The 25,577-nt window shown below is 41.9% G+C and overlaps 1 protein-coding gene across 1 annotated transcript in view; it reads left to right on the top strand.

Moving 5' to 3' along the window:
- Window positions 1-25,577, top strand: part of LOC124605358 (wolframin) — a 66,720-nt gene that overhangs the window by 22,682 nt on the left and 18,461 nt on the right. The window contains exons 6-8 of the mRNA XM_047136984.1: window positions 10,023-10,219; window positions 13,845-15,076; window positions 15,172-15,405. Coding sequence (XP_046992940.1) covers window positions 10,023-10,219; window positions 13,845-15,076; window positions 15,172-15,405 — 1,663 coding nt within the window. The remainder of the gene's footprint in view (window positions 1-10,022; window positions 10,220-13,844; window positions 15,077-15,171; window positions 15,406-25,577) is intronic.

Genomic DNA, 25,577 nt, shown 5'->3' with positions numbered 1-25,577 from the left:
GCATCATTGAGTAAATGAAATGAAATTTCGTGTGACGAGGGCCTCCCGTAGACCCTTCACCTGGTGCAAGTCTTTCGATTTGAAGCCACTTCGGCGACTTGCCCGTCGATGGGGACGAAGTGATGATTATTAGGACAACACAACACCCAGTCCCTGAGCGGAGAAGATCTCCGACCCAGCCGGGAATCGAACCCGGGCCCTTTGGATTGACAGTCTGTCGCGCTGACCACTCAGCTACTGGGGATGGACACATCATTGGGTATCCCTCTGGGTGATTACCCCCTGCTGGCAGTCACCTCTAGTGGGGCGCATGTTCGAGCCCATTCTGGGGCGTCACCATGTCTGTTTGTCACAGTACATCAGTTCCTTAAGGCTTCCATCATTGCTGATCACTTGTCAGTGCAGGCATACACCTTTGTCATTAGCCGCACTGGATGTTACGATTTGAATGTACACTGTGATCTCGACTTGGATGGGCTGCTGTGAGAGGCACATGAGACACTTGAGGGACAGCTTCATGGGCCCCAGCATGTGCTCTGCTTGCTCCTGGGCTGGTTGTTGCTGATCCCAGTGCTCGGTGCACTGAGTGCCACCACTGTCGTTGAGGGGCAGCCACCTCTTTCCTGGTGTAATCTTGTCTATATGTTAAAATAAATAGAACACTATTGTAAATTGGGCTGTTTTATTAATGGCTCACCAAGCACATCCAACCTTTACCATCTCTGTAACCCACGTTCTGGTAAGGAGGTGGCACCTTCACCCCACCTATGAACAACAGAGTCCTCCATCCTGAGGTCAGCTCCTCACCTCAACAGTGCTCTTTGGGGATGATTTCAAGATCTTCTACTCGTCCTCTGAACTTATAATGACAATGAGGCAACTACACCTGATAATCAAGATACAGGAAGCTTGGGCCAGTTAAAGCAGTTTTAGGTTCTTACCCGAGAAGATTACTTGTCAGTTTCAATTGTGCTCCTTGAAGTTTTAACCAACCAGAGCTCACGATGTGAACAATTTAAATTTTAAGGACAGTGTGTGCTTTTTGGGCCTGCTATTTGGCAGACATTCTTTTCACAAAACACAGTTGAGAAAGTTTAGAGAACAGCATTTGCCATACGATATAGTCTGACGACGTTACTGCCACCAACATACAGCTTGCTTAAGGGCTGCAAAAACAAGGTATGATAAATCATAGTTTGTACAGAACCATATAAACTTGTTTGGACCTCTCTCTCCATTTGCGAGTAGGACAGATTAGGCAACACCTAGCAGTGGTACAAGATATCCTCTGGCATGCACCATATGGTGGCTCGCGTAGTATGTGTGTATGTAGATGTACGTGGTTGAAAAAGAAGAAAATTGTTTGCTCAAGGCAGAACCCTTTTCAAAATCTATTTTCAACATTTCGATAATTGGCAGCCAGTCTCACTCCTCATACAAAAGAATATCAGTGTTGTATCATAAACTCTAGCAAAATACTCACAAGGATGGCAGAGCACCAAAAGTGTTAAAGTTTCAATGACTGTGGAAAAGAACACAGACTAATACAAGTAGGATGAACATCAACAATTTGATGCCACATTGAGGTTGCTTGGGAAAGGACAACTGCAGAGTTGCAACACCTATGGCAGTTATTCAGTGTCAGTGGATACTCCAGTCAGCAGATACAATGTGCAGTTCAGTGAGCCACTGCACTCACATTACCATTTCAGGAAAACAAATCACAGCAGGCCATCAGCAGCAGCAGAAGGGGTCTTCTGAAAAATGTATTGAGTACTCGCAAAACCACCAAAATCTAACTTATCCAGGAATGGAAAGATGGTTCTTTGTAAACTAAACGAGGTCACCTGCACGTTAGTTTTACTGTCTGATTAATAAAATTGTACTCTTTACAGGATTAATCTGCCTATCTGGCTGGGCAGCAGTCTCACAAACTACAAGGATATGAAGATAATAGTTTGTGCTTTAGACTTACACCGTGGTACCCACTGCATTCATGATCACCTCTTCCATCAAGGCTGTATAAACAGTTGAATCTGCACAACACACTGAATGCTGTATACCATTGCCAGCAACATTAGGACATTAACCTATCATTTAGCCCAACTTCTGACTACTTCACTCGGTTCGTAATTTCACAAGCGTGAGCATTACATGAAATCTGTGGACTGTGTGCAGTAGCTTAACAATCTTCGTCTAGAAGATTTGGACTGAGCAAGGTTGTGCAGCAGCTGACACTGTCATTTGGGAGGATTGTGATTTAACTTTCAATCTGGCCAAATTATTTTTCGTGTTTTCCCTAAATCGATTAAGGTAAATACTAGGATGTTTCCTTTGAAAAGACATGGCCAACTTCCTTTCCAATCCTTCCCCTGTCCAAGCTTGTGATCAGTCTCTAATGACCCCATTATCGACACTCTCACATAGAAGTTGTGGGGACTGGTGACCAAAGAAGTTAAGTTCCATAGTCCTCAGAGCCATTTGAACAGATAAGTTGTAAATACGAAAGTTTCTTCATGTAATATACAAGATAAAAGGTAATGGGAATTTTTGTTTTTTGTAAAGAATCTTTACGAATGAATAAACATGAACTTTGTCCCCTTCAAAGTAATCACCCTCGGATATCACACAGTTGTGCCAGTGCTTTTTCCAGTCTTTAAACACTTCTGGAACTCACTTTCCATTATGGTGTTCAACTCCATCAGCAATTCTGTTTTAATCTAATCAGTGGTGGCAAAACAATCTCCTTTCATGGTTATCTTCAGCCTCAGACATAGAAAGAAGTCGTAGGGACCATGTCTAGTGAATACGATGCCTGAGGCAACATAATTGTTTGTTTCTTGGCAAAAACTCGTGAACAAGCATTCAGGTGTGAGCTGAAGCATTATCGTGATGCAATTTCCAGGAGCGTTTGTCACAATTCTGGTTCCAGAATGATATTTTCCCTCTGCAGCGGAGTGTGCGCTGATATGAAACTTCCTGGCAGATTAAAATTGTGTGCCGGACCGAGACTCGAACTCGGGACCTTTGCCTTTCGCGGGTGAGTGCTCTACCAACTGAGCTACCCAAGCACGACTCACGCCCTGTCCTCGCAGCTTTACTTCTGCCAGTACCTTGTCTCCTTCCTTCCAAACTTTACAGAAGCTCTCCTGCAAACCTGCAAAGTAGAGCGCTTGCCCGCAAAAGGCAAAGGTCCCGAGTTCGAGTCTCGGTCTGGCAAACAGTTTTAATCTGCCAGGAAGTTTCACAATTCTGGTTGTTTTCTTCAGATTGCTTCACACAAATGGTGCATAACTTCCATTTGTTATTCCTTACTGACCATACCACCATAAGGCAGGAATTCATAATGTCTAGCTCATTGTAATCGAAGAAAACAGTGAGAAGAACATTCACGTGTGATCTAACTTGCCAAATTTTTTTTCAGTCTTGGCTCTTCAAGCACCTTCCATTGGGGCAATCAAGCCTTGGTTTCGACATCATACACATATGCCCAAGTTTCTTCGCCTGTTATAACATTCTTCAGAAGTTCTGTATCATTGTCGACTTCAGTCAACATTTCATAAACAATGTCATTGGTGGTAGAAATTCAACAGTTTTGTTACAAACTTTGCTGCTACGTGTTTCATCCGCAAAAATTGCTTGGCTTTAGCCAAAGGTATGCTGACATCATCAGCAAGCTCTCTGATAGTGATTCAACAATTTTCCAGAGCCATTTTCTTTACTTCTTTCACATTGTTGTCAATAATTGATGTACTAGGGCGTTGTCTTTAGCGTCTTCTCAGCCTTCTTCGAAACATTCATATCTCTCATAAACTCTTGTCTTACTCATAGTAGATTTGCTGAAACCGACAGTCAACACTTGGAATGCAGTGCTGCACTTTATTTCATTTTTCAAGCAAAATCTAATGCAAATTCTTTCATCTACATCTATACTGTGCAAGCCACCATGAGGTGCAGTGCAGAGGGTACATCCCATTGTACCAGTTATTAGGTTTCTTCCTGTTCCATTCACATATGGAACGCGCGGAGAACGAGTGTTTGAATACCACTATGCATGCAGTAATTATTCTAAACCTATCCTCGCGATCCCTGTGTGAGCAATACATAGGGGGTTCTAGTCTACCCCTAGTGTAATAATTTAAAGCCAGTTCTTGAAACTTTGTTAGTAGTCTTCCTTGGGACATGGGAGTCATTTGTAAAGTTCTCAGAACATTTTTTTTAATTTTTCAATGTAGTCTCCTTGTAGATTAATGCACTTGGTCCAATGATGTTCCAGTGCCTTGATCCCATCTCGAAAATGTTTCCTCCAGGGCTGCAAAAGAGTTGTCAACTCAGGCTATCAATTCTTCGTTTGAAGTGAATCTTCTTCCACTAAGAAAAATTTTTGGGAAGAGATCGAAGTCTGACAGAGCCATATCAAGTGAATAAGGTGGGTGTGGCAACAATTCATACCTTAGTGCATGTAATTTTGCCATGGCGACGGCACATGTGTGCGGGTGCGCATTGTCTTGATGGAAGATGACTTTCTTCCTTGCTAACCTGGCCTTTTTTCGCATATCTTTTGTTGCAGTTTGTCCCGGAGGTTAGCATAGTATTTTCCAGTAATGGTTTGCCCAGTGGGGGGAGAGCCTAAAAACAGAATCCCCTTCGCATCCCATAACACTGATGATGCCACTCTCTGGGGTATAGTAGTGCACCCAAGTTTCGTCTGTGGTCACAAACTGGCACAAACAATCTTGTTCATTTCTCCTAAAACGGGCCAAACATTGTTCCAATATGTCCATTCTTAAGCATTTTTGATCCAGTGTCAAGAGTCGTGGCACCCACCTTGCAGATAATTTTTTCATTTCTAATTCTTCAGTTAAAATGTGATATACCCTTTCAGATGACATTTGGCAGGTGTGAGCAATTTCATGCACTTTCAATCTGCGATCCTCCATGACCGTTTTATTCACTTTTGCTATGATTTCTGGAGCAGTGAAACATCTTGGCCGACCACTGCGTGGATCATCATCTAAGCTCTCCCGACCAAATTTAAATTTATTTGTCCACTTAGCAACAGTTGAATATTGAAGATCGGCATCCCCCAGTGTATCCTGGAAATCAGCATGAATGTCCTTTGCTTTCATATCTTTCTTTACGAAGTAATATATTTTCCTCACTAATCACTACATGGGAACAACAACAGAGCCCCATCACCACCACAGCTCTCTTCCAAGAACACTGACATGGCACGTGTTTACAGGCAACAGTCCAATGAATATCACGTGAACAACTCGTTGCGCTAGCACTGACATCTCGTGGTGATTCCGAGAAATTTTCAAACAACTCTCGTAGTTTATGTCTGCCCTCAAGAGTCGGCCACTTCCGTTCCTTCAGTGTCTCTGTGGCACTGTCATGGATTAAACAAACCGGTGACCATATTTGTATGACTTGGTGGATTCCATTGATATCATAGTCGTAGGATACTAAATTTTTTCCTTTTGTGAAGTGCACAGTTTTATATTTCTGCAGTTTAGAGCAAGTGGCCAATCCCTACACAATAGTGAAATCTTATCAAGATCTGGCAGAATATTTATGCAACTTCCCTCAGATAGTACTTCATTATAGATAACTGCATGATCTGCAGAAAGCCTGATTTTACTATCAGTATTGTCTGCAAGGTCATTAATATACTATATGAACAGCAAGGGTCCCAACACGTTTCCCTGGGGCACAACTGAAAGTACTTCCACATCTTAACGACGACTCTCCATTCAAGACAACATGCTGTGTCCTCCCTACCAAAAACTCCTCAATCCAGTCACAAACTTCACATGATACCCCATATGATCATATTTTTTGACAATAAGCATAGGTGCGGAACTGAGTCAAATGCTTTTCGGAAATCAGAAAAACTGCATCTATTTTGTTGACTTGATCCAAAACTTTCAGCATGCCATTTGAGAAAAGTGTGAGTTCGGTTTCACATGACCAACGCTTTTGAAAATCATTCTGGTTGGCATTGAGGAGGCTATTTTCAAGATGCCTCATTATGTTTGAGCTCAGAACATGTTTTAAGATTCTTCAACAAATTGATGTCAAGGATGTTGGACGGTAGTTTTGTGGATCACTTCTGCTACGTGTCTTGTAGACGGGTGTGACCTGTGATTTTTTTCAAGAACTGGGCACAGTTTTTTGTTCGAGGAATCTACGATAGATAATAGTGAGAAGAGGGTCTAACTCGGCCACAAATTCTGTATAGAATCTTACAGGGACTTCATCCGGGCCTGTTTGGTTTTAATGACTTCAGCTGTTTCTCAACACCACTGACACTAATAATACATATCTCACTCATCTTTTGAATGGTACGAGGATTAATTGCAGCAATTCTCCTGGGTTTTCCTTTGTAAAGGGACATTTGAAAATGGAGTAAAGCATTTCATTTTTTGCTTTGCTAACCTCAATTTCAGTTCTGTCTCAGTTGCTAGGGACTGGCCACCAACTTTGGTGCCACTAACAGCCTTTACATATGACCAGAATTTCTTTGGATTTTGTGAAATGTCATTTGACAATATTCTGGCATGGTAGTTATTGAAGGCATCACACATTGCTGTCTTGACAGCCAAACATGTTTCACTCAACATCTCTCTATCTGTAGCTCTACACTTTGTTTTACACCAACCGTGTGGTAACACGTTTCCTTAGTACTTTCTTTACATTGACTATACAATAGAGGTTCCCTCCCGGTACGAACTGTTCTGCTGGACACACGTCTATCCAGTGCATTGACAACTATTCTTTTAAAACTGAGCCTGAGTTCCTCTATATCCTCCTGACTGTTACTGAAAGTATTAAGTTTCTCATTGAGATAAGACACTACTGGTTTTTTTATCTAGTTTACTAAACATAGATATCTTTCTTCTTGTTTTAGTTGTCCTTTGCACTTTGGTAATCGTTGTTGCCATAGTTGCATCATCGTCACTGATATCAGTTTCGATGTGGACATCCTCAAAGAGCCAATATAGTTCCATAATGAGTGGGGTTCCTAGCTATCCGTTCTAGGTAGTTTTCAAAGAAGACATTTAGTAAAGTTCCACAAGATGTTTTATCACGCCCACTACTAACAAAATTATTTTATACCCACACTGATACTGAGTCTTGCCCAAACAGTCTCACATGGAGCTTCAATTTCTATCTCAGCAGATTTGAGTTTCTTGTGTACTGCGACAATTACATGACCACCATTTCCCATTTGCCAGTCCTTTCGATATCCACTTAAATTTTCCCCAAAAATCTCACTGCTATTAATTTCGGTTTTCAACCAGCTTTCTGAACCTAGTCTTATGTGAGCTTCACCGCTTTTCATGAGCCCTTCAAACTCTGGCACATTGTTAAGAGTGCTTCAGCAACTTACCATTATGATTTTAATACTGTCACCTGTAGGGGGGATTTCTTTCCAGTCAGATACCTAAGTAGCAGCCTCTGATGTGTGGTGCACACCTGATCTATTTAGGGGGGCACTAAAATTATCAAACCTATTGTGCAAGTCCAGGAAGTTGCAGCCTAGCTTGTCACAGAACTTCTGAAATCTGTGGCTCAGTCCTTCCACATGACTCAGAACCAAAGGACGACGATCAGTTCCAGGGACAATGCTGCAGATTGTGAGCTTCGTTGAAACTCCATGCACAAGGATGGTCTTCACAACCTTCTCTGCCAGTCACTGGAATGAACCAAGAATGACTTGAGAGCTCAGACAATAGGCATCATTTGTTCCAACATGTGCCACATTCTGCAGTTGCTTGCACCCTGTTCCCTTAGTGGCTGCTGGAATAGCCTCTTCAACATGTTTAATGAGCCCCCCAGGCATACACAGTGAGTGCACCTAGTGTCCTTTCCTGTCCCTTGCTGCCATTTCCATAAGGTGTACAATTATTCGCCTTATGTTCGAACTGCCAACAATTAATGGACCCCTACCCTTTTGCATTTGCCTCGTCTTTACACTCGACATAATAGGTTTCCCCAAAATAGGTGAAGTGAGTCCCACTGTCCTTGTCAACAGTAAAAATTCGCCGAGCGCACGAAGACACACACAAATTATTTGACTGTAAACAATAAACTACATATTAAAAACAGTTAAAATGGAAGCATACATTAGGAACACGTAGCAACAAGACAAAAAAAAAATGAAAATTGGATGTGTAAAGCTTTGAAATTAAAAAATTCCTGTTACTTTTTTATCACACCTCATATGTACTTCATTCAGATTGTATTTAAAATAATTTTGCTGTTGATTGTTTGCAGCTATGCATACATCACTTCCTAGTTACTTATTATTATTAGTTTGCATGTTCATTGTCTTGAGTAAAAATAGACAAGAACGGGAAAGGACTTCTTGATAGATATTTGCATGACATTAATGTAGTGAAGCTGTTTATTTCTGTGTTGCTTAGACAAGGAACGATTATGTTTATTGGAGCACTCACTGTAACGTACTGGATATCTGGATTTATTTTATGCTGTGAGTCAGATTGAAATTAAATGATTTCAGGTTTAGTCTTTTATGATTCCTTTAAATTATTTAGAATAAAATATCTTTCTTCCACATTTCATCACTTTCTCACTTTGTTCTTAGAAACAACTATTGCTGTTTTGGGGACATATCTCGGAGAACTATTTTAAAACCAGAGATATACCATTATGCTCACAACAGAAATGCTTATTTCCTTGTAGAGATTAAATTAATGAAATGTTCATAGCAAAACACATGTAGTAAACATCTTCTTGAACAGATCAGAAAATATGTGAAAGTTGGATATTATTGTTCAACTACAGATCACATTAATTTTGTTTATTAAAATCTAAAGAATAAATCAGAATTTCTACATATTTAAAAGCATTAAGGAAAGTAATTATATGTATGCTGACTGGTACAGTGGCCAGAATGTAAACTAGTAACAACATTGATATCAACATTACAGTCTTTTGAAGTTCATTTTGTTTTATTATTACTAATAGCAGTTGCAGATGATGTGGTATAGCTTCAGGCTTTTTCTTGCAGTGTCTCCTTATTCTACTTCTCCTTACCCTGCTTCTTGCCCTAATGGCAATATTTAGGGTGAAATGAATTCTGTAATTCTCTTACGTCCCACCTTCAGTCCACTGCTTCAGTTGTTTTGGGACACTTTCTGCTAAATTATTCCGCATATTTTATTGTATCTTGTGCATTAAAAACAGGAGAATGTTTTGTTTTTCTCTGCAAATTTAATTACCATAAACCTTTATCTCACTGGCAATTTAAATATCTACCATGCAATCTAGTTACATGTTTGAACATAGAATCTTGTTGCAACAAATTTCTGAAGAAAGTAAAGTAAATACGTTATTTGAAGCATCAATCACAATGCTTTGATAGTCGTGGTTCTATTCAAATGAAATGCCTTTTTTTGTGCTACAATTAGTGACCTAGATTATGGTGCTGGTTGTTGAGAGTATGATCTTCATGTTGTATCTGAACCATGACATCACTTAGCATTTCTCTCTTAATTTGTCACAAATAAGTTTCGAAACTGAAACATAGGTTTTTGAATTATTGATTTGTGACTCTGTTGATTAAGCAACAAAGTTTATAATTACATCATCAATTTCATATCGTCATGTGTGTATGGTGATGCAAAATTAAAAATTGTAGTTAAGCTTATAAGAAGGTCTAAGATGCAATAAAAACAGAGTATGACACCAAATTGAGAATGGTTTTGACTTGAAAGCAGAGATCTTCCTCTGTGTAAGAAAGTAGAAATAGCGCAGCAGTCTGCGGTTCTTGTGTCAGAAATTTTTATTTCCTTTTTATGTATTTTTTTCCACCTCTTAAGTTAGAGTGCTTAATTTTTTACTTAAGTATTTTTCTCTTAACACAGTTGCCACTCTGAAATATTGTTACACACATGCAGTACATAATTTCTGATGGATAACTTAAATTATTGCTTTTTTTCTAAATTGCAAAATTTTGCATATAGGTTATTAGTAATGTAAGAACTTTTTAGTCTTTCGGCAGGACAAGATTTCATTACATCTGACCAGCTTCAGAAAAAGATGACAAGAGTTAGTAAAGAAATGACAACTACAGAGGAAGATGGAGGAATTAGTATGCACTCTGAAAATCAGCAGAATGCGGATTTAGGAAATGGTATATTGGAAGCAGGAGCTTGTATGAATTCTGTTCCGCACTCAGAAGATAGAGGTTTGTAAATCAACTATGCTAATACATCTTCATAATTCGGTGCCTTGTAAGTTACATCTTTGAGTAAATATATGATATAAAATATACATACTAGCACAGTGCAAAGATATCTCCTCTGAATCTGTTGAAGGTGTCTTCTGGCAATAAATCCCAGTGATTTATGTGACACTGCAGTAATTAGGAGGAATATGTAAGCAGGTAGTTCTTTGATTTATCTTTTAAGGAGAACATGTTTTCTGCAATCTATGTATTATAATTCTGAGCAAGCAGTTCACTCCACACAACTCTGGAACTTATTTGAGTAGCTTCTCATTTTACATCATGAAGCTGTGTGGAGGATCAAGTTCCAAGCCTTCTTATTCCAGAAACTTTGTGGCGGTGACCAGGAAATGAGTATGGGATCCCTTCGTTAGTGTTTAGTAAGATGAATAGCAAAATCTGAGAAGGCTTGAGAAAATGTGGATTAAACTGAGAAGTTTATCAGTGATTAAAATTTTAATGTTTCTTATTTACTTTTTGCTGGATGTGACAGTCCACTAGAAAAAAAATATATATATATCAAAATTTTGATTACTTTTTAATGTTCTAAGCATTAGTTGCAGAAACCACAGTTAACTACATGATAAGATGTAAGAAATCTGGACTCTTAATGCATCTGTACATTTCTTTTTTGTGTTGGTGAAGAAATTCTAAATTTTCTTGTACATTTATCAGTGGTCATACATCTGGGTGGAAATACAGCCCACAACTGCTCCTCTTTCTTACCAGCCTCAAATTCTGTTAACACTTCAGAGACTGGTTGCTTCGAAGAACATCAGGGCTAGGAAACCAGCTATTCATGCTGTTATTTAAAGTGTTACTGGTGCATATGTAATTGTAATTCATGTATCTAAAAGAGTAATGTGTACTAACAAAAGACCAAGCTTAAGAATTATTTTTCATATTTACTTTAGTTCTTTGATACATTACAAATTTTAAAATGATGATGACAGAAAGTATAATCATCCTCCCAAAGGAAAAAAAAAAAGTGCGAGGGGATTATTGACCAGTTTTTACCTTCTAAAATTTCTTGCCCACTCAACAAACGTTACATATTTGTAGCAGAATTACAGCAAGCATTGAAGCCTAACGAGTACACACATGAAATTATATCAATGCGATAATGTTGGCTAGCCATTTGTGACAGCAGCTGTTACATTTACCAGTGTTTCATTTGAAATAATTTTTTAAATTGACAACAGAAGGCAGTACCAGCCAAGGGATAGGTAGTGAGACACCTGTACATTGTTCTCATATGCAACGAGTCCAGTTTTTGAGCGATGGATGGCTCATGCATTGAGAAAATTGCAGCCCAACCTATACTCGGGCGTGTCTTTGTGACACAAAGTTTGGCCTGTGCTATGCTTGTGCTTCATCTACAAAGTGTTAACTTAGGAAAAATCATTTGAAAAGACGTTTCAGAAATTGTGAATGCTATGAAAACAAATAATGTGTGGAGTTTACGTAAAGTGTGTTTACTTGGAGTAACAATTTGTGCAATTAGGTTGTTCTCTATATACTTATATCTGGCAGGTTGATAGACACGCAAACATGCACGCGGAATTCGGGCTTTCGCGGCCCACGGTTGCTTCGTCGGGGGGGGGGGGGGGATGTGGGTTTTGGGGGAGAGGGTGGGGAGTCGTTCCGGTCCTGGGAGCGGAGGGACTTGCCTTGGGGGGGGGGGGGGGGGGGGGAAGGGACGGGTGTACGCTCGCGCGCACGCCCATGTCCAGCCACACGTGCACAGACGCAGGCAGACATTTGTGAAGGCAAAGAGATTCGGCATGGATGTCATTCGGGGCGGAGGTGCCGAGCCGGGGATGTTGTTTGAAGACAGGTGGGGTGTGAGCGGCGGCAACTTGAAACCCTCCCCACTCCACCAAGAGTGTCTTTCCGCCGTCCACCTAACCTTCGTAACCTCGTAGTTCATCCCTATGAAATCCCCAAACCACCTTCCCTACCCTCTGGCTCCTACCCTTGTAACCAACCCTGATGTAAAACCTGTCCCATGCACCCTCCCAACACCACCTACTCCAGTCCTGTAACCCGGAAGGTGTACACGATCAAAGGCAGAGCCACGTGTGAAAGCACCCATGTGATTTACCAACTGACCTGCCTACACTGTGAAGCTTTCTGTGTAGGAATGACCAGCAACAAACTGTCCATTCGCATGAAAGGACACAGGCAGACAGTACTTGTTGGTAATGAGGATCATCCTGTGGCTAAACATGCCTTGGTGCACGGCCAGCACATCTTGGCACAGTGTTACACCGTCCGGGTTATCTGGATACTTCCCACCAACACCAACCTGTCAGAACTCTGGAGATGGGAACTTGCCCTTCAGTACATCCTCTCTTCTCGTTATCCGTCAGGCCTCAACCTCCGCTAATTTCAAGTTGCCACCGCTCATACGTCACCTGTCTTTCAACATCTTTGCCTCTGTACTTCTGCCTCGACTGACATCTCTGCCGAATCTCTTTGCCTTTACAAATGTCTGCTTGTGTCTGTGTATGTGTGGTTGGATATGGGTGTGTGTGCGAGTGTATACCTGTCCTTTTTTCCCCCTAAGGTAAGTCTTTCTGCTCCCGGGATTGGAATGACTCCTTACCCTCTCCCTTAAAACCCACATCCTTTCGTCTTTCCCTCTCCTTCCCTCTTTCCTGATGAAGCAACCGTTGGTTGCGAAAGCTAGAATTTTGTGTGTATGTTTGTGTGTCTGTCGACCTGCCAGCACTTTCATTTGGTAAGTCACCTCATCTTTGTTTTTAGATATATTTTTCCTACGTGGAATGTTTCCCTCTATTATAACCATACTTATATTTTCAGATTCATGAAATTTGGTATAGCAGTATTGCTTAAACATTGTTTACTATCATGAAGACATGTTCTCAGTACAGTGGTTTGTTCAGATCCATAATGCTCCTTGTTATCATGTAGTCTGTGTCTCGAATATTCTTAGACACTGCAGTATTGTGGTATTCCACTGAACTGTTCGACCTAACATGCAGTTTGATAAATTACATCTTGAAATAAAGTATCAAGTTTATTCAGCTTCAGATAAGCCTAGGTCCTCAATTTGTGTTGTGGGAGGTAACAGTGGTGAATTTAAAACATTTTTGGTGCATGTGAACATGGCTGTCAGCTGGGCTATTGCTGTGGTATAGATTCCATCCATGTTGTTTCCTTATGAAGTTTGTCATTAATTAAATAATATTATTACAACTAAGAACTCTTTTTTTTTTTTTTTTTTTTTTTTTTTTTTTTTTTTTTTTTTTTTTTTTTTTTCCCCCCCCCTCCTGTAGAATCCATATGTATGTACTAGCTGCATAGACTTGTACTTTGGACTTATTGTTTGGAGGATAACGTGACTTAATCATAAACATCTCCTCCATGCCTTCCAGTGCACTGCAGGAAACCATGCTTTAATCACTGATATTCTTTCCACACTATAAATATTCAACATTTCATATTTCACTGAATAATTAATAATGTATCAGTAACTGAATACAGATACTTGAAGAAATGTGATATTCTGTATAACACTGTTTGACTGGTTAAGTAACTAGTGAACTTATTTATGTTTCAGAATGGGCAACAGCAAGGGAGTACGATGGAGAGAAACTAACAGAAGACCACTTGGTTTCTGCTGCGGTGAACTATGTGCGTGGGGAGCTGCCAATTGTCCACCACGTTCTAACGCTTAGCAACCCAGTTGACCAAAATATTGAGGCTGCTAACTTTTTACGAAGAACACTTTTTCACCCACTCAACTCACTGCACAACTTTTACAGAAAGTTAGTAGAAACTCTCGCTAAGCGTGGTTCTCCGTTCATGTCTTCAATTTTTCCAGTAGTACTGTCGCAGTTCCAGACTTTGATTTTGCTTTTCATCTATACTGTTCTTGGTGTAGACAGTATTTTATTGTTTATTCCCATGGCTGCATATTATGTTTCTTTCTTTGTCATGGTCATCTCAACATTTCAAATGTTGCATAGGAAACGAGAGTTTCGCGATTTTCAGTCGTGGTCGAGATTATTTTTGAGCTACAGTGGGGGAAGCTTGAATGCAGAAGAAGCTGAGTATCAGTATTGCTGTAATAATCTTAAACCTTATGCTCACTTTTTCCTGGCACTAGTAATAAATCTGATGATTTATCCTGTAATTGCACCTCAGTGGACACCACAATCTGAGCTTACAATTCTTGCATTTTCATTGACACTACTTACATTGTACGCATTTATGAATCACGGCCAGTCTCTTGATTTACTAATGCTTTTTTCATTTGCTGTTAATGTTCTTGCTAAATATCCTTACGAAACTGATGCTGTGGTGAGACAGGGCTGGCGTTTTTTAGACATACGGGTTCCTACATTTGCATCATATATTGTTGGAAATGGAGTCGAATTCTGCTTGAATTGCCGTGCTGTGTTTTATCTCCTAATACCAGCAATATTTGTAAAGATAGCATCTCGCGATAAGTGGCGCGGAATATATAAGGCGTTAATACCCCACTGTGTGTCACTTTCGTGGTGGCAAGTGGCGGTGATATCTTCGCAGGGTGCAACTTGGTACGGTCTTATCAGAAGTGCTCTGGCGTTAGTAGGCCTCGTATTAATCGTCCCCATAATGGGTATTGCAACAGTACTACTTCCAGTCCTTGCTGCAGGGAAATACTTGGCAGACTCGGCAATATTTATTCGTGTTGTTACTACGGCACTGCTTGCATCAGCACCTGTGGTCGCCACCTGGTATATTAACAAACAGCGAGCAAAGGGTGGTGTTCACCAACCGATGGAAAGATACTTCACTCGTTTACAAGTAAGAAAACTATCTCATTGTGAGGTTATTGATTCTGTGAGGTTATTGATTCTGCTGATTCTGAGCTGATTATAACTTACTTAATGCATTTGCAGGTTGGGTTAGGTATAGCCGCAGCTGTTTTTCTCCTGCTTCCATTGGTGCAGGAGATTGGTAGCAACCAACACCAACAAACTGAAGCACCTGATGCAGACACGAGTTTAACTTGGGAACAATATCAGAACTATTGCCACCAGCCAGCTTGGGAAGAGTCCTCTGTGACTGCTGTCCAGTTACGATGCATCCCTCTGGCGGGTGCCATTGTGACGTGGGATGGCTATGTTACGAAGGTGTGCTTGAGAAATTTTTATGAATGTATCATATGAAAATCAAATAATTTCATCAAGCAATTTTATTTATGCTATGGTGCTTCGTTTACCATAATAATTTGTATTCTGGTTGTGAATAAGCTTATACAATAAGTGAGAGTAGATGTGCATTAGGAGGTATGCAGTGTGTGGTTTGCTTGTCAACAGGTGCTGTGCATTGTTGTGATTCATAGTTGCACAGTTTTTGACTACACATTAAGTAGGGAACAGTTTATTATTGTAATTATTGATTATTGATCAATTTCTGAACCAACAGATGGGCTATGTTAAAATGTCCAATTTTTGCTGGTAGTTCTGTTACATTTCACAGATTCTCTCAAAAATCTTGCTCAACTTGTAGACTCCATTGGATACTTCACCTTTGTTGTTGAATTTTTATCTTGTCTCGTTTTCACTGGATTAATTTCTCTCTCTCTCTCTCTCTCTATCTATCTCTATCTCTCTCTCTCTCTCTCTCTCTCTCTCTCTCTCTCTCTCTCTCTCTCTCTCTCTCTCTCTCTCATACATGCGTTTCTCAGCTTTCACGTCCTCCCCTTTTTCCACAGCCCTATTAGTCTGTTTACACCATTTAAAACCTAGATTTATTTTGACTGCTTTGATGCCATCATCCATATCATCGTGTCTTTCGTGTATGTCACTCAGAATAATCTGTTTTTGAAAATATAAGTAACTAGATAGGTAAAAAAAAAAAAATCTATTCACAAAGTGGCAGCAGGAGCACACGAGCACACACACACACACACACACACACACACACACACACACACACGTTTTTACAGTTTGCAAGTTTTTGGAACTAGTGGCTCCTTCTTCTGGCATAGGGGTTGAATAGGAAGGAGAAGGAGCGAAGGAAAAGGACCGGTGAATTTTAGAGTTTGGATAAGTTCCCCAGAACCCTGACACGAGAGACTTACTGGATGGAATGGGAAGTAAAGTCTGATTGCTGGGGATGACGACACAACCTGAGAGCTTAGAGGTGGAAGATTGTGTAATATGCAAGACAGAGATTACTGCTAAAACATCATGCACAAGCTGATACGAGCAAAAAGCTAAGGGCATTGTGTGTGATGGAGGTGGGAGAGGGACGGTGAAAAATAGACAAGTCAGAAAATGAAAGTTGTAGGAAACTAGAAGGGAATAAAAAAAAGAATAGTTATTGTGAAGAAATGCTGAGACTGAAGAAATTAACATAAATTAACGCCAAGTGGGTGGCGAGAACCAAGAATATGTTGTAGCGCCAGTTCCCACTTGTGGAGCTCTGAGAAATTGGTCTGGGGGGAGAATACAGATGGCATGTGTGATGAAACAGTCATTGAAGTCACAACTGCCATGTTGTAGAGCATCCTCTGCAACAGGATATTGCAAGTTGCCAATATACGCCCTTAGCCTATGCCCATTCATCCTAATTGATAATTTGGTGGTACTCATGCTGATGTAGAAGACCGGACAGTGTTTACATAATAGCTGATATGACGTGGCTTTCCCTTTGGTAGTATATGTTTTGCCTGTTACAGGGCTATTATAGATGATGGTAGGAGGGGGTATAGGGCAAGTCTTGCAGCGGGCTTGGTCACAGGCGTAGGAGCTACAGGGTAGGGAGATGGGTGCAGGAGCAGCGTAGTGCCTGACGAGGATACTGCAGAGATTGGGAGGGCGACGAAAAGCTATTCTAGGTGTGGTGGGCAAAATCTCGGCCGCAGTAGATCTCGTGTCTGGGTATGATTGTAGGAAGTCATAGCCTTGTTGAAGTATCTGATTTAATACATTGAAGACCAGGATAATACTGAGTGACAAGTGGTATGTTCCTAAGGTGTTTTTGGAGGGATTAGCAGTACCAGGATTGGATGTTATGGCCCAGAAAATCTGGTTTTTTTAACTAGGCTGGTGGGGTAATTATGTCCACTGAAGGCCGAGGTGGGAATAGTGGTGTGTTGCTGCTAAGAGTCTGCATATGAACAAATATGTTTTTTTCCTTGAATACTCCCTCCTGTATGGAAGGGAAAATGTGACATGGAAAGGATAGCAACTGTCAAAATGGACATAATTTCCTCATCAGCCTAGTTCAAAAGCAGATTCCCTGGGCCATCACATCTGATCCTGATACTGCTGATCCCTCGAAAAAACACCTTAGGAACATACCACTTGTCACTCAGTATTATCCTGGTCTTCAATGTATTAAATCAGATACTTCAACATGGTTATGACTTCCTACAATCATATATCCTGGTCTTCAATGTATTAAATCAGATACTTCAACAAGGTTATGACTTCCTACAATCATACCCAGACATGAGATCCACTGTGTCCGAGATTTTGCCCACCACACCTAGAATAGCACCACTTGTCACTCAGTATTATCCTGGTCTTGGAAGTATTGATCAACTACTCTGACAAGGCCATGACTTCCTAAAATCATACCCTGAAATTAGGTCCATTCTGTAAGAGATTGTGCCCACCACACATAGAATAGCTTTGTGTTTCCCTACCAATCTCTGCAGTAGCCTCATCAGGCACTACGCTCCTTCTGCACTCATTTCCCTACACTTGGGCTCCTACCCCTGTGAAAGTGCCCCCTGCAAGACTTACCCTATGTACCCTCCTACCACCCGCTATACCAGGCACGTAACTGGGAAAAGTATACTGTCAAAGAGAGAGCCACCAGTGAAACAACGCATAATGTACCAGGTTTTATGTAAACAGTGTTCAGACTTTTACATTGGCATGAGTACCAACCAAGTTAGCTGTCCAGATGAATGGGCATAGGCAGAGGCTGTACACTGGCAACACACTACCTCCTGTTGCAGAGCATGCTCTACAACATGACAGACGTGATCTCGGTGCCTGTTTCATCACACGTGCCATCTGGATTCATCTCCCAGACAGTTTCAAAGAGCTCTGCAGATGAGAACTGGTGCTACAACATATCCTTGGTTCTTGTCACCCACCTGGCATTAATTTATGCTAATTTCTTTGGTCTCAGCATTTCTTCATAGTAATTATTCCTTTCTTCACTCCCTTTCAGTTTTCTACATCTTTCATTTTCTGACCTGTCTATTTTGCGCTGTCCCCCTCCCACTTCTGTCACATACAATGCATTTAGCTTTTATGTCTTTCATGTATGTATATTTCTTGTATCAATTTTCTTCAAAATTAGTTACAGGTATTGATATTTTAGCCCCTGTAATTTTGCCCTCCAGTAAGTTCTTATGTCCTATATTATGTTCTGCTACCACGTCCCTTCTTCTGGCAAGAGATTTGTAAAGGTATCTTTCCTCACATACTCTTGTACCCCTTCCTTTAAAACTTTTATCTATCTTTTTAATTTTTAACATTTTTCTATTGCAAAGCAAATTATGTGCTTCCAGTTTCTTCTGCTTCAGTCATTCCATGGTATCCTGCTTTCCAGATGTACAACTTCAAAAAGATTTTACTGTGAATTTTATATCGATGCCAGGTACTATTAAGTTTTCCTTTGTGCCTGTAATGTCCCCATTCCCTTAGCCATTTATACAACTTTTGTGAAAAAGTAAGTCATTTTAGTATTATAAGAATTCTCCCCCCCCCCCCCCTCCCTCCCCCTCCCCACAGTGTCACCTGGAGAGAGCACCATTCCCCCCATTCACCAGACTGTACTGTCTTCCAAAGAGGAAAGAAAATCCAAGAATACAGGACTCTTGACTGACTTGCATATCATGAGGCAAAGAAGAAATTTGAGTGTTTGCATCCTGTATGTTTGATGATGATGTTTGCTACAGCTATGACAATGACAGTGTCATCCTCTCTAGTGACAGTACCTCATATTTGTGTCTCTTGTGTCAGGACTGCTCAACTATTGGTTGGAGGCCCTCTTCCAACTGTTTCCCCCCACGCCCACTTTGGGAACAGTGATTCCCCACCAATTAGGGATATCAGTCCCCAACCTCTGGCTGCAAGGCAACACCCTCTTCCGGCATCTCTCAGCAGGAAAGAGTCCTTTGGGACATATCCTTTTCAGGATTCTGCTCTGCAACCAGATACTAGCCAGTGGGTTAGAGAGCCAGAGGTTGCTGGTCGTAGAACTTTGCATTCCATCTCTGTGCCTGAAACTAGGGCAGACAATCCTCATGAACACTGAAATTATACGAGGAGAAGAGGGACAAAAATAAGACTTAAGAAATGTAGACCTGTTCAGACTCTGTACTTGAGGCAGAGTTCCTGATGGTCCCTGTGGCACTGGATGCCCACCACACAACCTGCTTTCAAATTGATAGCTGTTAATGCCCTGTAGTCTCAATCGGTGGCTGCAGGGACACTGGGGCGTGACCTGCCTCCTTTGACTCTTCACACCATTACAAGATAATGATCCTCCAGTGGAACTGGCTGAGCTATGATGTCTTTTGTTTTTCCCCTGCTTCCTGCATTGCCCTCCAGGAAACTTGATTCACAATGTCATAAACCCCTACCCTCTGGCTATCAGGGCTGTTTTAAGAATTGAGTTGACTGTGACAGAGCTTCAGGCAGTATTTGCACAGAAATTCTGGACAATGTTTACAGTGAACACGTGTCACTCGATACGTGAGGACATTGTTGTTGGATTTCACTGCATGTAATGTGTGTGTGTGTGTGTGTGTGTGTGTGTGTGTGTGTGTGTGTGTGTGTCGATAGCGAAGGTTCTTAGAACACATCAGCTGCACTGATTTCTCAGTCCCCCCCCCCCCCCCCCCCAACCTAACTAATTTTAGGTGACCACTTCAGTCCCACAACCCTTTGTGGGATGGAGCTATGATCACTGGTCACAGCAAAGCTATCGGAGCTCTGCTCACAGAGCTCAATCTTTGTCTCTTAAATACTGGTACTTCCACAAACTTCAGTGTGGCAAATGGATTTTTTTCGGCCATTGGTCTTTATGTTTGCAGCCCTGATGTTCTCCCCTTCATCCATTTGAGAGTCCACGATGACCAGTGTGACAGTGGTAATTTTTCGATTGTCCTGTCCCTCCCTCAGCATTGCATACCAGGGTGTCCACCCAGATGGGCTCTCAACAATGCTGAGTGGGGCCTTTGCTGTCAACCGTAGCACCCCGTCCTGTGGAGGTATTGATGCAGGTGACCAGAGCACAACTGCAGCCATTCTGGGGTGGTCAGATACCTGCATTCTGACCACATATGGATCGCCCTGTTGGTTCCTGAGCTGGAAGCTACCCAAGCAAGCCAAGGAGTATGTGCCCATCATGGTTGGGGCACGGCACCTCGAGGCAACAGTTTAACTGGCTAGTTTACAGTTGCCATTGCTGTAGCTACAGGGTGTTTCAAAAATGACCGGTATATTTGAAACGGCAATAAAAACTAAACGAGCAGCGATAGAAATACACAGTTTGTTGCAATATGCTTGGGACAACAGTACATTTTCAGGCAGACAAACTTTCGAAATTACAGTAGTTACAATTTTCAACAACAGATGGCGCTGCAGTCTGGGAAACTCTATAATACGATATTTTCCACATATCCACCATGCGTAACAATAATATAGCGTAGTCTCTGAATGAAATTACCCAAAACCTTTGACAACGTGTCTGGCGGAATGGCTTCACATGCAAATGAGATGTACTGCTTCAGCTGTTCAATTGTTTCTGGATTCTGGCGGTACACCTGGTCTTTCAAGTGTCCCCACAGAAAGAAGTCACAGGGGTTCATGTCTGGCGAATAGGGAGGCCAGTCCACGCCGCCTCCTGTATGTTTCGGATAGCCCAAAGCAATCACACGATCATCGAAATATTCATTCAGGAAATTAAAGACGTCGGCCGTGCGATGTGGCCGGGCACCATCTTGCATAAACCACGAGGTGTTCGCAGTGTCGTCTAAGGCAGTTTGTACCACCACAAATTCATGAAGAATGTCCAGATAGCGTGATGCAGTAATCGTTTCGGATCTGAAAAATGGGCCAATGATTCCTTTGGAAGAAATGGCGGCCCAGACCAGTACTTTTTGAGGATGCAGGGACGATGGGACTGCAACATGGGGCTTTTCGGTTCCCCATATGCGCCAGTTCTGTTTATTGACGAAGCCGTCCAGGTAAAAATAAGCTTAGTCAGTAAACCAAATGCTGCCCACATGCATATCGCCGTCATCAATCCTGTGCACTATATCGTTAGCGAATGTCTCTCGTGCAGCAATGGTAGCGGCGCCGAGGGGTTGCCGCGTTTGAATTTTGTATGGATAGAGGTGTAAACTCTGGCACATGAGACGATACGTGGACGTTGGCATCATTTGGACCGCAGCTGCAACACGGCAAACGGAAACCCGAGGCCGCTGTTGGATCACCTGCTGCACTAGCTGCGCGTTGCCCTCTGCGGTTGCCGTACGTGGTCGCCCTACCTTTCCAGCACGTTCATCCGTCACGTTCCCAGTCCGTTGAAGTTTTTCAAACAGATCCTTTATTGTATCGCTTTTCAGTCCTTTGGTTACATTAAACCTCTGTTGAAAACTTCGTCTTGTTGCAACAACACTGTGTTCTAGGCGGTGGAATTCCAACACCAGAAAAATCCTCTGTTCTAAGGAATAAACCATGTTGTCTACAGCACACTTGCACGTTGTGAACAGCACACGCTTACAGCAGAAAGACGACGTACAGAATGGCGCACCCACAGACTGCGTTGTCTTCTACATCTTTCACATCACTTGCAGCGCCATCTGTTGTTGAAAATTGTAACTACTGTAATTTCGAAAGTTTGTCCGCCTGAAAATGTACTGTTGTCCCAAGCATATTGCAACAAACGGTGTATTTCTATCGCTGCTTGTTTAGTTTTTATTGCCGTTTCAAATATACCGGTCATTTTTGAAACACCCTGTAGATGGCACCCATTGGAATGCAGTACTTCACCCAGTACTTGTCTGCACTTGGACTGAAGGAGGTCATTATTTTTTTATGGAAAACATTGAAGGCAAATTGGGGTAGTAGAGTCTCTGGGGAAAATGAAAAATGGTTCTTTATTTTGTTGTTTAAGACCTTCCCGACATAGTAACTGCTTCATTGGTTCACGGGCATTGCATCGGGTAATGTTGTGGAAGCTGCACAGTATTTCGACAAGACAGCTGCTCGTCATCTCCAGGTGCTGACTGACGTGTTGCTGCAATAGCTCACCAATATATATGCTGACTTGCTAGAGAAGCACAGGCACCAAGGGTTAAGACAATAATGTCATCTTAGACAAATCATTGAGCACGGGGACATCCAGTGTCTCCTGCCATACGAATGGGCCACGGGCTTCTCATTCGCGACGTGGGAAAAGTGGGCTGCAAATAGCAGCACAGCGTGTGTGCATTCAGAGTGTTGGCTCCCAGTTTAAGTGTGCAGACTTTGATTCTACGTCTGCGTTGACTCAGAGTTGTTAAACTGCGGCCGACGATGCCTTAGTGCCGCCATTGCTGGTTCCCATGACTTGCTGAGTTGAAATCCTGTCTCTCTATTGATCAGGTCATTACTTATACGAATTTTGACTGCTTCTTTAATGATGAAATCCAAGTATGTGAAAGCGGATGAAAGGATCTTTGTCTCTCCATAGTTCATGCTGTGTCCCGTGTGAAGACAGTGTTCAGCCACGGCAGATTTTTCTGGCTGACCCAGTCTGGTGTGACGTCTTTGTTCAGCACATCTGTCCTTAACGGTGCGACACGTGTGGCCAATGTATGATATCTCACACTGGCACGGGATTTTACACATACCTGGTCTCCTTAGACCTAGGTCGGCTTTAACATAACCCAGCATAGTTTGCACTTGCGCTATAGGGCGGAAGATGCAGTTTATTTGATGTTTTTTGAACAGCCTACCAATCTTAAAGGACAGGCCGCCAACATACAGTAGAAAAACCATCCTCATGGAGTCCTCTGCTTCTTCTGACTGTTGTTAAGGTTGAGTGCATGCAGATTTAAATGTGCTACAGATCTGTTTATCAGAGTACCTGTTTTGTACATTTGAGCGAAGATGGCTAAGCTCTACTGATAAGCTCCCTGCATTAGAGATAATTCAAGCCCTACGAATGAGAGTCTGCAACACACCACTGCATTGAGATGGTTGATGGCTGCTCGTAGATGTAGGTCAGTGTGAGTCAGTTTGCAATACACTCTGTGACCCAAGGAACCATCTTCTTTTCTGCAGACCAAGACAGCAAGAAATGGGATCTTTCCATTTTTCTCCACTTCCGTGGTGAAGAAAATGCTGGGATGGAGGGAGTTAAGATGTTCCAGAAATGCAGGAACTGTTGCTGCTCCGTGTGGCCAAACAACAAAAGTGTCGTCCACATATGTCCAGAAACATTTAGCTTTCAACACCGTTGACTGAAGTGCTTTATCCTCGAAGTCATCCATAAAAAGGTTAGCTACTATGGGACACAAAGGGCTACTCGTAGCAACACCATCAATCTGCTCAAAATAATGTTTGTTAAATAAAAAGTACATCGAGATAAGCACATGTTTGGAAAGATGTAAGATGTCCTCCTCCAACTGAGTTCCTATAAGTTGTAATGAATCGACCAAAGGTACTCATGTGAACAAAGCGACGACATCAAAATTCTCTAAAATGTCAGCTGGTTCAAGATGCAAAGTCTTCAGTCTTGTGTAAAATCTTCTGAGTTTTGAATGTGATGTTCACATTTTCCTACCAGTGGGCTTAGATGAGAAGTCAGATTTTTTGCCAAGCAGTATGTCAGGGCTCCTATAGTGCTCATGATGAGGCGAAGAGGACCCCTTCCTTATGGATCATAGGCAGCTCATAGAATCATGATGGAACTGGCACTTGTACTCTAGCTCTTTTTATGATGTTCAGGATTTGGCTGGATTTGAGGAGCACAGATGTCTTCCGTTGTACTGCATCAGTTGGATCCTTCTGGAGATAGCGATACGCAGAGTCCTGCAGTAAATCATCGTCTTGCCAAAATAGGATGTTGGAGGCAAAAGAACAGCTGCGTTTCTCTTGTTGGCAGATAAAATCACTGTTTCTGTGTCTTCTCTTAACAAACGGAGAGCTTTCCTTTCTTCAGTGTTGATGTTCTGCTTCAGTGTGGGCATCCTGATTATGGCCCTGCAAGCCTCTTGCCTTATTTCTTCAGGTCTCACTCGGAAGTTTTGAGACACATTGCTCAACAGCACTGATAAAATCCTTAATAGGCAAGAAGGCCTTTGGAGTGGGCGCAAAATTTAGACCTTTTTCCTACACCAATATCGCAGCATCACTCAGTTGTTTCTGTGAGATTAAACATAGTACTTCTACATGGTTTATGTTCTTGCAGTGATTGGCATGTAAGGCGATGGAACGTCGAAGTCTGACGCATCTCGGCCTGCTGCTGTGTCCAGTCCGAAAGTGACCACATAGTACCGTCCCCCTTCTCCCAGGAATCCGCTGACAGACACGACGAGATATTCAGATGTAGTGAAAGCAAGCTCCTGGAGGGTCTGTCTAATTCTTGCCTTGTGTAACAGATTATTTCTCACCAGTGCCATGCTGGCTCGTTGTTTGATCCTCTTGGCGGCTGCAGAGTCTATGTAGTGAGTCAACTTGGCGAATGTCTGTATAGTTTACTAGTCCCGACAACTCAGTAAAAACGCGAGAGAGCACAACAGTCTGTTTCTGTTCTTGTGGAGTTTATTGAACTCACGTACTGTATTGACCATCTTCTCCCCACAAAGGTACCGTATCTGTTGTTTAAGACTTTCCCAATGTAATAACTACTTCATTGGTTCACAGGCAACACATTGGACAATGTTGTGGAAGCTGTACAATATTTTGATGAGACAGCTGCTTGTTATCTTAAGGTGCTGACTGACATGTTGCTGCAATAGCTCGCCAATATACACGCTGACTCACTAGAGAAGGCAGGTGCCAGGGTTTAAAGCAATAATGTCATTGTAGATGGATCATAGAGCACAGTGACATCCAGTGCCCCCCTGCCATACAAACGAGCCACAGGCTTCTCATTCACTACGCGAGAAAAGCGCGATCACAAATAGTGGCACAGCGCACATGTGGGCAGTGTGTTGGCGCCGAGTTTAAGTGTGCGATCTTTGATTCCCCATCTGATAAACAGATCTGTAGTGCATTTAAACCTTCATGCACTAAAGCTCAAGAACAGCCAGTAGAAGCAGAGAACTCCATAAGGATGG

The sequence above is a fragment of the Schistocerca americana genome, chromosome 3 (genome assembly GCF_021461395.2).
Source record: "Schistocerca americana isolate TAMUIC-IGC-003095 chromosome 3, iqSchAmer2.1, whole genome shotgun sequence".
Taxonomy (NCBI): domain Eukaryota; kingdom Metazoa; phylum Arthropoda; class Insecta; order Orthoptera; family Acrididae; genus Schistocerca; species Schistocerca americana.
The sequence above is the reverse complement of the archived record's forward strand: the minus strand, read 5'-3'. Positions and strand labels throughout refer to the sequence as shown.